Consider the following 14951-nt stretch of genomic DNA (forward strand, 5'->3'; position numbering starts at 1 on the left):
TAAATTAGAGGATGTTTCCAACCTTTTCACTGGAAGTGTAGATCCATTTTTTTCCTACATATCTATATCTATCTATCTATCTATCTATCTATCTATCTATCTATCTATCTATCTATCTATCTATCTATCTATCTATCTATCTATCTATCTATCTATCTATCTATCTATCTATCTATCTATATATATATATATATATATATATATATATATATATATATATATATATATATATATATATATATATATATATATATATGTGGGTGTGTGTGTGTGTGTGTTTTGAGCTGATTAGTTTGAATTTACAAAGCAGTAATCTCATGTCTGTTTGGATTTGTGGGAATGCAGTACTTACAGAGCAAAACTGTTTTCTTTCTCCAGGCGTTCCCCTGAAACCCCGCAGAGAAATGAGCTTTGTGGAAGATTCGGTGGGTCGGTTAAAAGTGATGTGGGTGTCGAAGTTCAATGTCAGCGTTGAGCCGGTCGTTTACGTGCTCCAGTCACGCTGGAACGCGGGCATTCACCCCAGTGAAGATAATGCGTCCCCGTGGATCACTGTTGCCATGGTAAATAACCACGAGACTGTCTTTTTCTCATCCCAGGCCAGCCTTTGAGGATTTGATATTGGCAGAGGTTTTGCTTTTTTAACAGTTTAACAACTTTAAAAGGTTGTGCAACATATCTTTACCTCATAATTCACTCTGGAGATGATAGGCAGTTTCCACCTCATCATTCGACTGCCTCGCTGTCTAAACCTTTTCCCCAGCTTGTTTGACATTCTGCCAAAGTAAACTGTTCGTGTGAATGTATGGGTGAGTGTGTGTGTACTGTGTATTCGCATGGGAGTGTGCCTGTGTGAGGTTAGGTAAATAAGCTGAGCTTAAAAAGGAACCACTGGTAGCCACAGCCGTTCCACCAACTGACTCTGAATGACTGAACATTCATTATGGACTTAAATAGATGATGGCTCCTGTCTGTGTGTTGTGCTATTGTGTTACTAAACTAGCTATTACACACAATGTGAATCTGTAAATATTTGACCTGTGGTCAGGCACATCTGTGTTTTTTTTAATTATTGAAATTCCTTTTCATGAGCTAATTTCATTTTTATATTTTACAACACTTTATTACCAAGGGCCACAGGGATACAGAGTTAGTATAGCTGCCTCAAAGAGGAGATGAGTTGTGTTTTAGTCTTTTTCTTGGCATGCTCTCCCTGTGCTTGTGTGGGTTTTCTCAGGGTACTCGGGGTGGATTAATGAAACAGCCCCAAAACACACTAGCTTGTTTAATTTATACAAGAAACTGCCAATAAGTTCATGACAGAGTGGTCCATTTTTTTCCTCTGTTGGCCACATAAACAGAAGTCAGTTGGACAATCAATGACTTTTAAAATGTTTTTTGTTGTCATCAAACCCAGCGAAACCAATCCAATAAGCCTCTAAAAACATTTTTTAATTTATCTACATTTCTTTCTTTTAAAACTGCTTTGTCACAGCTTCCAGTTGTAGTTAATGAGCAGATTCGCGAATAAAGGATTTTCGGGTGGCATTGATTTGCACTGACGTCAATGTACTGTATAATGTAATTGCATGCTTTGTAGAAACATATTTTAGAGGTAAACATTTTTTGGAAATGCAAAGAGCAATTATTTCACAGACTTTGCATGTCATTGTTCATATATTTGATGTTTTGTATTTTTAGACCCTTTCTGAGGATGCACTACTGTCAGATCTGAGACCTCAGCGTTGGTATCAGTTCAGAGTGGCGGCAGTAAACAGCCAAGGCAGCAGGGGATTCACCACACCAAGCAAACACCACATCTCCAGTAAAGGTCAGCCGAGTTCTCTCTGAGGACGACATTTTTGCCTCTGCTGGTTTTCTCTCATAATTTTCAACCACAGTATAGAATTGAAATTCCTCCATGAAATTCTCCTTGCAAATGGCCCTTCCAGTGTGTTTCAAGGAACAGTTAAGTGAATATTAAAAAAAATGTTTTATTTACTTTTTTGTTTGTTTTTTCCAGAGACTCAAATAACAATATTGATACCTCTCTCACAGTAGTCCTTCAGACAATGAAAGGCTCCTTAGTGTATTGATGGGATGCAATGGTACGAATCTGGTTGTTCTGCCAAAAATTGTCCTTATGTGAGAAATTGTAAATCTTTTCAAATACTGTAATGGTGCATACCAAATACGCATTTCAAAACCTCAAATTTATTTGAAGATTTAATAGAAGCAAGAATAACTCATAAGCGTCTGTAATTGGCTTAACATGATATGTCTTGACTGTTGATATGTTGGCTTCATAATAATTTTGTGCATGCATATGTGTGTGTGTGTGTGTGTGTGTGTGTTTAATTGGGGTAGTTGGGTTAAAGGTTAAAGACACACACACACCAACATTCCAAATACCATCTGATAGCAGTCAGTCGTGTGTTTCTAGTTCATTGGGCTGATTAGTCAGGGGCTTGGGGTCAGGGGTTACAAATCAGGAAGCTAGCAGATGTCAAACAGGTTCCTCCTGTGTTTTGGGTCTTCTAGCGTGACCTCACCAGTCGAGTGTGCCGCTTGCCTTTGGTAATCACAAGAGAATGTGGATTGCTGAACTCATCCTTAGGTCTTCAACTTGTAAAATACTGGACTGAAATCCATCTGGCTTAGGGGGAACAAAATAAACATCGGCCATCGAGAAACAACTAAGCATTCTTCATGCATATACCATAGTACACAGGCGCAGACCAAGCCCATCGCTTCTAATATTAAACTTTGGCTTGAGCATAGAGGCCAACCAGGCAAAGTTTCTGATCGGTGAGAGGCCTGCCATGGGGGATGTAGTTCTAATCAGATACTTTTTTGTAGTTGTAATCAAATACAGCACCGGCTAGAAGGTACTAATGAGACACAGGCTCTGTGATGAAAGCGCAGCGACCTCACCATTTGTTCGAGGAGGCAAACATAGACTTGCAGTGGATGTCTTTGGTCTACAGTATGTTGTGGTAGCTACTGAAAACGTTTTTGTCATGCTTCTCCAGTCTCGCTCACCTTTGATGCTATTAATCTAATTGGCTGAGTTGACTCCAATGAGGCCATAAGGAAATCAGCCTTTCCCCCTCTGCTTATCCTGTTCGGGGTCACGGCGGGTTCTGATTTATTTTATTAGTAATACATCAGATTGTCGTTCGCTATTAAATAACGCTCAAAATATGGTATGTTCGCATCATGCATAGCCATCCCGCCTTGCCGGGCCTTGCCAGAATGACAAGGCTTTTCTCTCTGTCTCTCTTGCTGCAGATCCCTCACCACCAGAACCTCCACTAAATATTCGAGTAAGCAACCAAACTCTGGTTGGGATAAGTTCACAGGTAGACTTTCACTTCACAGAAAGGTAAGGAGCAAACATAAGCGCATACATTTTTTATTTTCCATGCTTGTGCTAGTGTTAGGTATCTCTTCTATGTCTTTGATCAGCTACATTCAAATCTAATCTTTGCAATAAAAATAGATTTGCAAACATTTTGAACTAGCACTGCCCAATGACAGAAAGCCCAAAAGAAAGTTACAAATGCCACAATGAAATCAGTTGAAAAACTAAGGGCAATTTGACTTTTTTTTTGATCGACAACAATAGGCCATAATCTCATAACAACTGTCTACCAAACATATCATAACACAAACACAATAAACTTAAATGCAGAAACAAGGACATTGTTTAGAACCACAACAGAAAAAAGCAACGGAGCCACAAAACAAAATCCCAAGGAAAGGGAGTAATAACATGATTATTATAATGATTTACATTTTTCAAAAGTGGGCATCAGATTCATCTCTCCTTACAATTTATTTATAGAAATGCTGAAAACTAAGCTTTTCTATTTGTAAACCAATGAGTTTCCTTGTAGCTTACATCTTTGACTGAGGCAGGGTGATGTATAGGTACCAGTATGGATACTGCTTGCTGGAGAGATGTTATTTTGACTCCTTAAGATAATCTTCCTATCCTGGAATTGATAAAAGATCTTTTCTCTTTTTGAATTGACTCTTGCTCTTTCTTGTTGTCTACTGAAGAGCTTCATTTGACATCTTGACCTCTCCATAGGTCAGGAGGAAGCGGGCTCACTGTGGCCATTTTAATACAATGGGACCCGCCTCATGATGGAGACTTGCCAGTCCACAACTACAGAGTCACCTGGATGTCTCAACATAGAAAACAAAAACACAAACAGCCAGCACTTGGACGCACACATGAGCTACATAAAAACATACGCACCTTCTTTACACAACCACATGCGCACCAGGGGAGTAAAAAAAGAATCAACAGCAGAGTGACTCAGGGGGTAAGGATATGTTTCCTACTTTTATTTTCACTAATTCCACAATGCAATGATAAGACGGAAGCTGCGGTAATTTGATTACATCACATCTGAGTTTGTTTTCTCCTGAAAATACTTGAAAAGAACCATGGCTTTAGAACTTTGAACCATTTTTCATGCATGTCTAATTGTTTTTATACATGTTGTTGTAGAACCTGAACATTGTTTTGCTTAATATGTGCAAAGTAAACTACAGCATTTAGATAAAAAGAACACGACAAATCGTAGTAAAAGGCATTCCAGATATATGTACTGAACATAATTTTAAACATCAAGAGTTGGGTGCATGAATGGCTGAACTTGTCAAATCATTTTAAGAGGACCTTTGGGCTGAACACTGACGATTATGTAATCTTCTGTATGTAAAAATGACATCAGCACTTATAATCACCCCCCTGAAAAACTCTGTAGTGATTTAATGTGTTGTTAAATGACTAAATTCAGCACTTCCTAATGACACTCATTATTCTTGGGTGCGTACTGTTTTTTTCACATCTCAGCCTGACTACGTCATTTAAGGAAAAAGGCAAGCATTGTAATACCGTTTCTTGGTTTGCTTTGTCACCTGGTGTTGGAAAATGGTGACCAAGTGCCAACAAAATTCATATCCATCTATCCATTTATCCATTTTCTATAGTTGTTTATCCTCACTAGGGTCGCTGGCTTGCTGGTGCCTATCCCATCCGTCTTCCAGCAGTAAGCGGGGACATCCTGGACTGGTTGCCACCTTATCGCAGTGTACACAGAGACAAACAATTCTCAGCTCAATTTATGTCCACTTCAACCCATGAAAATATAAACGTGTTCGGCACAGTATGTTGGATTTTATTGAGCTCCAGTGAGAAAAAAAACTTTTGTCACCGCCACTTAATAGAAAATATTGTCCTTTGAAAAATTCAGTGCACCAGAGCTACAGCCAGGACACTGCAATTGAGTGTGTCCGTTAGTGATGTAACCTTCACGAATGAATCGAGCCTTTTGAAAAACACTTGCAAAACCAAGTTAGCAACGCATCTATCTGTATGTCGGGACGTAATTAAAATATTGGACTTTTGTTGCAAATTTCTCAAGATGTCAGTTTTCTTAACTTCATGTATGTTAAAAAGGGCAGTGTGTATCATTAGAGGGTTTTCTTTTTATAAAAATGATAGGTGATTTTAATACTGAGATTGAATTTCAGTCAGACTGAAATGTAACCACAATTCTGAATTTCATTGAAAAATACGCCTTGAACGTCAAAGAAAACTTAAAACGCATGTGCGATGCCATGTGAGACGTTAGCAAATCTTGTGAGAATTAAACTCAATGATCATCAGGCTGATAAACTCCACAATTGCATGTCGCCTGGTGCTTCCTGTTGTGCCTTTTCCTTCTCTGCTGCACCTATCAAAGTTTTTTGAAGTGTAGATAGTTGTTCTCAGTTGAAGTGTTATTATGAACATTTACCATGTTAAAATTTACATTTTTGTATTGACTGTACAGTGACAATAAAAGTTTTGTCATGGAATGAATTAACTATTTTTTTCCATATGAAAACAATTGAAAAGAAATAACAAAACATGGAGTTTAACCATGCTCTCTTTGACTTCCTCTTTAGAAGGATAAAACACCTCAAAACATTATATTTGGAAATTAACATTGCCCAACAATATTTGATGATGAAAACCATGTCGATGGATGTAGTTGAAAAAAAAAAAAGGAAAATCATTTATAATGCTTTGGAACATTTAAAGAAATAATGACAAAAAAGTCTAACTCAAATGGTAAGTTAATCTTTCAAGTGCTCACAACTGCTTTTGAGATGTGCTGATGACTTGTGAAATAAGTCTTGTGATATCATGTGTAAATAACGAGCAAACGTGTTTTTTGAGATGTTTTTATTCTCCAGAAAAAAAGTTAATGAATCTGAATTTTAACTCTCTCAAGGGGTTTTCTATACATTAAGATGAGAGATCTATAATGGACAAGATCTGTAGATTAAACATGTGCATTCACTTCCAGAAAAATAGAAGAATCAAGAACTGCAGCATGAAGGTTTCAAGCCTTTTAAAGCAAGTTTGCTCATTTGGAGTTAGCTATCCTAAGTAGTGATGGTGATCCCAGACTGAGCCCGTTGAAGCCATTTATCTTTGGTCAGGTCCTCAGTTCTGCTTGGCTGAGAGGCCTGGAATTTAAATGAGGCCTCTTACATTTTTTTTTTAACTTGCAGCTGCATCTAGTTACTAGACACACAAAGAGAGAGGAGCATCACAACAGGTTGCTGCACGAACAGCAGACACACAATGAGTAAAATGCGAATAATTTGACTGTCCATCAATAAAACTGATGAAGCAAACGATCATATAAAGTAGGACTTTATTCAAAATGTGTCTTATGCAGCAATAAATATGGCTTGTAAAAGCAAAAGGAAGCCTCCTCAAATATGAACATCTCTGCACAATTAGTGGTTATGAATATACATTGGTTTCTTTCATACACTATCCTCTGACATTAAACACTAAAATAGAAATCAAGCTTTTCTTTTTAAGTGTCACATATACACGCACGCACAGTTGTACAGGCCATATGTTTTGTCTATCTTGGTCTAGAAATATTTCAGTCTCGTTTTCTCTTCTAGTCACCAAGAACTGCTTTTAACTCAGGCCTGTGACATTTTGTCTCATACATGCACACACGCACACACACTAACACGTTATCGTCTAAGCATCTCTTTGTTGTGGCTGCTTCAGGTCCACACAGGCGGACAGATTTGATTGACTAAGAGTCAGTAATGAGCTGTCAGTCAAGCAGCAATCTAATGCAGAACAGGTCTTGCCTGTCAGTCATATGGAAGAGCACACACATCTTTCACTGTGTGTGAAGGGCAGCAGAATATTGAAGAATATGAAGGCGGAGTGGATGATGAATATAACATTGGCAATGACTTTGGTGGTTTTTAAAGCCACATACATTTAACATAATTTCCCTAGGATGCCAGTCAGGAACCTGAAAAAACATTGGAACAGATTGAATAGTGAAAATTCCACTTTTTTTCAATAATTTTTCCATTTTTATGTTGTGTTATAGGTGCAGCGTGAGCTGTGGCTACAGGGTCTTCTCCCTGATACTTCCTACTTCCTGTCTGTACAGTCAGTAGCCTACTGGGGTCAGAAGAGACTAAAGAGCCCAAAAGCCCATATTTTCTTTACTACAGATTCTTATGAAGGTAAATTATATTAAATGTCTATTTACTCTGGTGTTTCATATCATCGACCACATAGCAGTTAATTTCCAATGCCTAATGTTTTTGGAAAACTAGAAAGAAAAAATTAAGAAGACACATTTGTATTTTTTATTGGGTCTCTATCTCATTGAAGTTTTATGTTACATAATCGTATTTTCTTTTAGGCACTTTGATGCACTTGTTTTTTTTTTTTTCTGGTTTAGACTAAGCTCTCACCCGTAAAAACACTGCAAAAAGAATTAACAGTTGTTGAACGTTTATTTATGTTGCTATTTTCTTTTGTTATTGTTAAAAAGAATACAAGTTTAGGTATGTAATTTTTATAGATAATAATCTGATTTTTAGTCAGCATGTCTAGTGGGGGGGTGGGGGGGTGGAAGGTTTTCTCTTTCCTAGGGGGCTTGGCAAAAAAAAAATATTTGAGAAGCACCACTTTAAACAGTTAAGTACTAAAGTAATTGATTATTTAGTAAGATATTAAAATAAAAATATATTAAAGGACTAAAGTGATGCATTGGTTTGATGCCTTAATTTTATGTGCTAGCATGCTGCTTCCTGGTTCACAAATAAACAAAAGAATGTTATGAGCATACAGTATGTGGTGCGTAGAGTGTAAACTTAATGTCCTAACTTTATATTACAACTCACCAAAAATATAGTTAAATATTATATATTCCTCAGCCCATGCATTATTTCTCCACAAAATTTCATAACATTGTCCTAAACTGATACTACAGTATACTGGTCATTCTTTTACTTAAAGAGGAAGTCAAGTAAAAATAACAAAAAAAAGAAGACCAAATAGTCTTAAACACAGCATTCCGAATAATATTGCATTTGTGGAATATGAATAAGGCAGCAAACTGCACCACTTTTTATCCATCTTTTGTTCCAACTTGCTGTCAACTGACATCACAGTTGCTCACGGCTCAAGGTACGCCCAATCACATCTCATCTTGCAAATGTCACATGACCAAAACTCAGAAATTAGGTGAGCCAAAAGTGGCTGTTACCTGAGACCAGATCAACTGTGATGTTAGGGTTAGGGTTTTATTTGACAGCAAGCGTAAAAATGGCCGCCCCTTGAGATAGATAAAATATTAATCAAAATTCCATGTTTAGACTAGTTGTGTTGCACAGCACATATTATTTTAAAGACATTTTTTTACTTGACTTCTTTAGGATGGAAGAAGCCATTGAGCAGGCTGAACTTGTATTTCAATTTGGGGGGCAAACTACCATGATGGTGCAAAGGAGTAAAAATACATCAAAAGTACTTCTCGCCTTCACACGTTCTCACTTGTCAGATGTGGTCTGAGCGAAACTGGTACTTTTCACAGTCAAACACTAGATGGCTTTTCACACAAGTCATCAGAGGAAATTTTTGATTTGCCACAAGAACAAATATGGATAGAATAAGCAGAGAGAAAGAGAAAAACATGGAAAGAAAAAAATTACATTAAGAAGCTAATGTGTGTTGTGTCGCTATCAAAAACTAAAGAGTAAAAATAGTTGCTTCCCAACTGAGGAATACTAGTGTGAAGAATTCAAACATACTGAACAGCAAGAATACTGTACAATTAACTCATTCACTGCCATTGACCGATATCATTGTCAATAATTCATTTTAACTGGAGAGGCATGAATGAGTTGAAATAAGTAATACTTTATGCTCTTATTTGCAAGGCGTGTCTGAGCTGTTTTTTTTTTTTAACTTGTCATACTGTTCCATGTTCCATTCCATTAATTGTAGCCCTCTATGAAGTTCACAGTACATTACACATTTCTAAACTGAGTCATACATAATTGAGTTTATGATATTCCGGATAATTTGTCAGCATGCTCTGCAGCATGACCCATGTTTCTAGGCTCGCACAGCGTGGAAAGTGGCAAGTTAATTGTCGTCGAGGCAACAAAGGTTTTTATAGGTGACCTACCGGTTAACGTAGCACAGGATTATATGCCAGCTGCGGCGCAATTATCCGGTCATGGACCAACAATTTCATCTGGAACATGTCAGTGTTTATATTTCATAAAGTAATTATTTATGACATTTGTGGATGAGGCTGTAAGGTCAGATGAAGCCAATTAGTGTTGTTGAGTGAAAAATAATGAGGTCCAGTTTTGCACTTTCATTACTTGGCAAGGGTGACAACATAGTATGGTCCCCGTAAAGGATATGACAAAATGTCCCATATTCTTGTTTTATCCGAACAATACTTTATGAGAGCCTCGCCTACGTGTGACAAAACAATTATTTTATTAATCAAATTTATGAATGTTTTTCTATTTTATTACAAGTTCAACGTGACAGTTAAACATTTTATAAACATTCTTTTTTCTAACCTCTCCAATTAGAGTCCACCAAAGGAGAAGACTTCTCCAATGAACTTCCTTCGGCGTCTTCCTCGTCGTCCCCGTCCCTGCACTCTTCTCCTTCCCTTTCATTCTCTTCTCCAGCCTCTCCTGGCCTCCCCCTTTCATCTTCTCTTCCTCAACCTGAACCCCCTCTTGACCCCATCATCCCTGGTGACCTTCGCCTGGAGGTTGCGGCCCCCCATTACCATAGTGGTCAGCTGCAGGTCAAGGTGTTCTGGAAGAGGTCTAAACATGGTGGGTTGATTTAGAAACACACAAGTATTTGGGACATTATAATGGCAGAATCATTATCAAGTAATTTGACAAATATACAAAAAAACATAGAATTACCAACATATTTTTAATTATTGCACGAATCTGTGGGTTTGTGCCATTTACTGAATCTTACACCATAAAAACACAAAACACAAAACAGCCCCTCAAAATTGGTCATTTTATACAAAACAACCTTAAAATTGAATTGTTTTGTATAAATCAACCATGAAAGGTTGCCAGAATGATCCAAGTATTGGTGTATTTATAATACATTTATAATATAGTGCATTTAATTTTGGTCAGCACGTCTGCGTCACAGTTCAGAGGTCCTGGGTTCAATTCTGGTTTGACCCGGCCTTCCTGTGTGGAGTTTGCATGTTCTCCCTTTTCCTGTGTGAGTCTACTTCAGGCACTCTGGTCTCCTCTCACATTCCAAAACCATGCATGGTAGGCATATTGGGCATGCTAAATTGCACTTAGGTGTGATTGTGAGTGTGAATGGTCGTTTTTGTGCGGCCTGCGATGGCTCACAACCAGTTAAGGATTTCCCTCGCCTACAGCCCGAAGACGGATGGGGTAGGCACCAGCAAGCCTGCGGCCCAATTGAGGATAAGCGGCTATAGAAAATGAATGGATGGATACATTTCATTGTGAAGTTGATATTAAAATACAACATGACAAGATCCATGGCTGCTTGGGTAATCATCATCCTCTTGCAATTATATATTTATGATCATAGTAGTCTGACTTTATTCCCCACGTAACATTATTCAAGTAAAAGGACATCTTTCCTTGATAAACTGCCATTTTGTTCTCGTAATATTACAAATTTTATGCATGACCCCAATTTTCCTTGAGAGAATACCAACTTTTGTTTTACTAAATCAAATGACAACAGTGCTTAGTTCAATTTAAACAAACAATAATCAAATTTAATGTTAATCTTAAAATGTCATATATACCAAACTTCAGAACTAAAAACAAAAATAGACATAAAAACAAAAATCATATACTTTACTTATTTGTATGAGTCATTCATTTGTGTTTCTAAAAAAAACAAAAAAAAACACACATTGACTGAGAATGAAACATGGCTCCTTATTGCAATAAACATATGGGAGCATGGCAGGAATTTTTACCCTGCGCTGTTCCTGCCAGCTTCCTTTTCTGATACAATCTACAATCAGCATTGAACATAATTCAGCCTGAAAAATAAAACCGCTGGAGTGTCTCCATGCTCATCTCCTGTAGATTTTGGCAGTTGGACAGTAAGAGGAGCTATAAAATGAATCACATATCACTTTTCACAATCAAAATGAATGTACAAAAACAGGATTTGGGCATGTTGGACGTGTGCCAACTTAGACATGAATGCTCATTGTCTCTTCTGTTTTGTTATATTGCAGCCAGAAATCGTCACCCTGGTCCATACGTTTTGCGGTGGCACCCACATACCTGCAGCACTAATGTTACAGGCTCTGAGGGCACAGCAAGTGTGCAGGTACATTCTTGTAGCTGATTAATGATGTGTCCGAGTGGGTGTTTTGGTGTTACATATGTGAATGTGAATGTGTGTCGGATTGGGTTTCAACACCATAACTCATTTTTTTTTCCCCATTGGAATGCCCCCATCTTCTGTGTTTGTGTAACCATGTCTCTCGGCCATCATCACTTTGTCTGGTCTCACTTTTGTCATCATCTCTGTCTCGGATTTCTTAGTTTCTATTGAAATGTGTTATATGCACAAGTACCCCAAAAAGTGAGGTCAAAAAGAAAACAAAATAGCAGCCCTAAGGTGTGTGAACATCCAACAAGATACGAATGAATGTTTATTAATAAATGTTTATTAATAAGACAAACAATAACAATATGATAGAATGGTGCACATTTAGCAAACATGAGGATGATCATTGAATGATCTGTACAATGGATATGAAACAAATTTTGGCCGTGCGTTACTTTATAATTGCACCTTCCATCAGATGAATAATATATTCAGATTCATGGCATGCCCTTGTGAGGAAACATTTTTGACTGGCAAACATTTATTGTATTTAATGGTATTCAAATCAATTCACAAATACTTGTGAACAAGTTTGCAAATATGTTTTTTTTCGAATGTATGTGCAAAGCATATTCTAACTTGTTGATAAAATGAAGGCTATGTGCTAAAAATAAATCTTTTTTTTCCCCTAATCCTAAAGAGTCTTGACTTTCGCTTGTGCATACCCCATGGCGCTATGGGGGGAAAATGCAGAACAGAAACCATACAAATTACTAATGACCATTTACAAACAAATACATGCTGTTATGCTCATAGCGTTGCTTTTGTATGGGATTTTTTTTAACAATATGTTTGAACGTATCAGCAAATACGAATTTACTCCACATTGGCAGTTCACTACTCCCGTGGACATATACAAAACATATACATTTTGAATCACCTCAGCACATTATTACATATACAGTATACAAAAAAAAAAATTATGAATAGGTAGTTTTGAAATCAGAACTCAAGTTTAATATTTCAACCATTGTTTATTGGCAACAAAGTCACAAGAAAATGTTTGCAATATCTCACCATCTTTATTTATTGCAAAAGACATTTTCAAAATTTGGAGCAGATTTTAGCAAGCATCATGGAAATTGCCATGCTTAATTGACTTTCATGGATCACACAAAATAATGTAGCAGTCCAGATCTGGCCCCTGTGATCCATAGTAAAGACGATGATAAGCGTAATAGTGCAAAATGAAAATGCTAGTTTTTGCTGTGTCATTTTTTATATGAAATCTTTACTCACCAATACTGACTTATGTTGTTCTGGCAAATGCCTAGGTAATTTTCTTAACTTACTATACGTAAATGCCAAGTTCAGTTTGTTTTCTTCATTTTCAATATGAAATAAATAACGTTGAGGTTTACAAAAGAGGGAAGAAACGTAATATGCTGCTTAAATCATGGGCTCTTTCAAAAACCTGGCCATATTTTCACCTTCCAGGGTACCCATTACACCATCAGAGGCCTACTGTTTGCATGTAAGTACTGGGTAGCTGTGGCAATGAAGAGTGATCCTGAGTCAGAAGCTGTTGCCTGGGTCACCACCCCAACTTGCTCCTCCATCAGGGTGAAAGGAGGCAAAGCCTTGCCCTGCAGCTCTGAAGGTACCTTTCATATTGTTAATAATAATTTTTATGATGGACATCAAACTGTGAGATTTTGTAAACGACTCATCCATCTCACACACCAGAGAGAGAAACACTCTAGCTGCTAGAGTGTTTTCAAATTCTCTCATTTTATTTTGGTTAGAGCGCCCTCGTGCGGGCAGAAAAGTGCTACTTCGCCCAGAGCGCCTGACGGCAGATTTTCAGCAAGTCAACGAGACACTGCTTGCCGTGTTTCGCTGGAGGGTATCACAATACGCACTAGATCTGGCGGAGGTTAATGGGTTCCAATTTACTTGGACACTGCAGTCGGGTGTAACCTTGGGAACAAAAGGTCACGAAGACACGCTTATCTCTCAAACGCAGACAATTGCACCGGTGGGTGAGACAAAAATAACGTGCTGTTTATACAGCCTGAAGTATTATTTATGCAGCCATGCCATGTCATCATTTCCATTGTTGAAAATTGTTTCTTTCTTAGTCACAGCGGACAGTGATCGTTCATGGCCTCCAGAATGACAGTGTTTATCTGGTACAGCTTCAAGTTTTAACAGCCGGGGGGAGCAACGGCACTGCAGTTTTCAAGACTTTTCACACTCCAGCACTGTGAGGTACCTGTTTTTCATCTGACTAGGATTGTTTTTGTTTACTGTTGTTGTTTTTTTCAATGCTGTGTAATGCCGTTTCACCAATTCCTATCCCTCTCAAAATTCTCTTTCAGGTCCAAGTGCAGCAGAACTCTGCTGGACCACTGTCGAGTTACCAACATTCACTTAACAAACCATTCAAAATCCAACTGGTTTTAATTGAAGTAGTAACATGAGGTAGCGTGTGAGCAGTTTCCTTCTTGTCTTGATTGTTTGCGCCTGTCATTATTCTAAAATCAGACAGGAGTAAGGGTATATAACTGTTGTTATTGTAATAATAGATTAGGCAACAATACTTTTCACAAGAAATGTAGACAGTTGATGCAAGTCTAGATCATATGTGATGTACTGTATACAGTATACAGTATCACCTCACTGGGCTGAAGACGTTTGCCAAATATTCAGTTTAATTAGGCATTCTATGTCACAAAAGACATGTGCAAAGAAGTGTTGGAAACCTGTTTTGTCTTGTATCACATAGAAAAAGTAGAACATGTTCTAGCACTGACCTCAAGTATGAAAAGCTATAGATTGTGTTTAGTTGGACTGTTACACTGTTGTTCATGTGGTTAATTTTGCTGGAGTAAACTCAAATGGTCTGTTTCAGATACTGTTATTTTTAAACATTTGTACTCAAATTTGTATAAAAATGTGTGCTCTAATAATGTGTATATTGTTGGTCTCTGTTCTTGCAATAATATGCATCATGACTTTTCCACACTATTTGTTTACTAGTGGAGGCACCAGAATTTATGTTGGTTCGCTTTATGCTGTCATGTTTTTGTCTTATTTTTGAAGTTCTTTTTTGACTGGTGTTAATTTTGTGCATAATTTCTTCTCCTTTTAAGATGATGGTTGTATTTATTGTTTCTATGGCTTTGTTTTTGTAATTAAATGTAAAATAACCAGATGC

At 37.4% G+C, this 14951-nt stretch overlaps 1 protein-coding gene across 2 annotated transcripts in view; it reads left to right on the forward strand.

Moving 5' to 3' along the window:
- The window catches only part of anos1b (anosmin 1b), a 34636-nt gene extending 19688 nt beyond the window's left edge, over positions 1 to 14948 (forward strand). The window contains exons 5-15 of one of the 2 annotated variants that reach the window (XM_088425797.1): positions 379 to 563; positions 1702 to 1831; positions 3292 to 3385; positions 4097 to 4334; positions 7437 to 7575; positions 9952 to 10206; positions 11634 to 11728; positions 13229 to 13391; positions 13537 to 13769; positions 13879 to 14002; positions 14113 to 14948. In XM_088425797.1, coding sequence (XP_088281923.1) covers positions 379 to 563; positions 1702 to 1831; positions 3292 to 3385; positions 4097 to 4334; positions 7437 to 7575; positions 9952 to 10206; positions 11634 to 11728; positions 13229 to 13391; positions 13537 to 13769; positions 13879 to 14001 — 1655 coding nt within the window. In that variant the 3' untranslated portion in view covers position 14002; positions 14113 to 14948. Of the gene's footprint in view, positions 1 to 378; positions 564 to 1701; positions 1832 to 3291; positions 3386 to 4096; positions 4335 to 7436; positions 7576 to 9951; positions 10207 to 11633; positions 11729 to 13228; positions 13392 to 13536; positions 13770 to 13872; positions 14003 to 14112 lie in introns of both variants that reach the window. The other variant, XM_088425796.1, reaches the window with a different exon arrangement.
- Positions 14949 to 14951: the final 3 nt, after the last annotated feature.

The sequence above is a fragment of the Hippichthys cyanospilos genome, chromosome 10 (assembly GCF_059441005.1).
Source record: "Hippichthys cyanospilos isolate Australia breed blue-spotted pipefish chromosome 10, RoL_Hcya_1.0, whole genome shotgun sequence".
Lineage (NCBI taxonomy): Eukaryota > Metazoa > Chordata > Actinopteri > Syngnathiformes > Syngnathidae > Hippichthys > Hippichthys cyanospilos.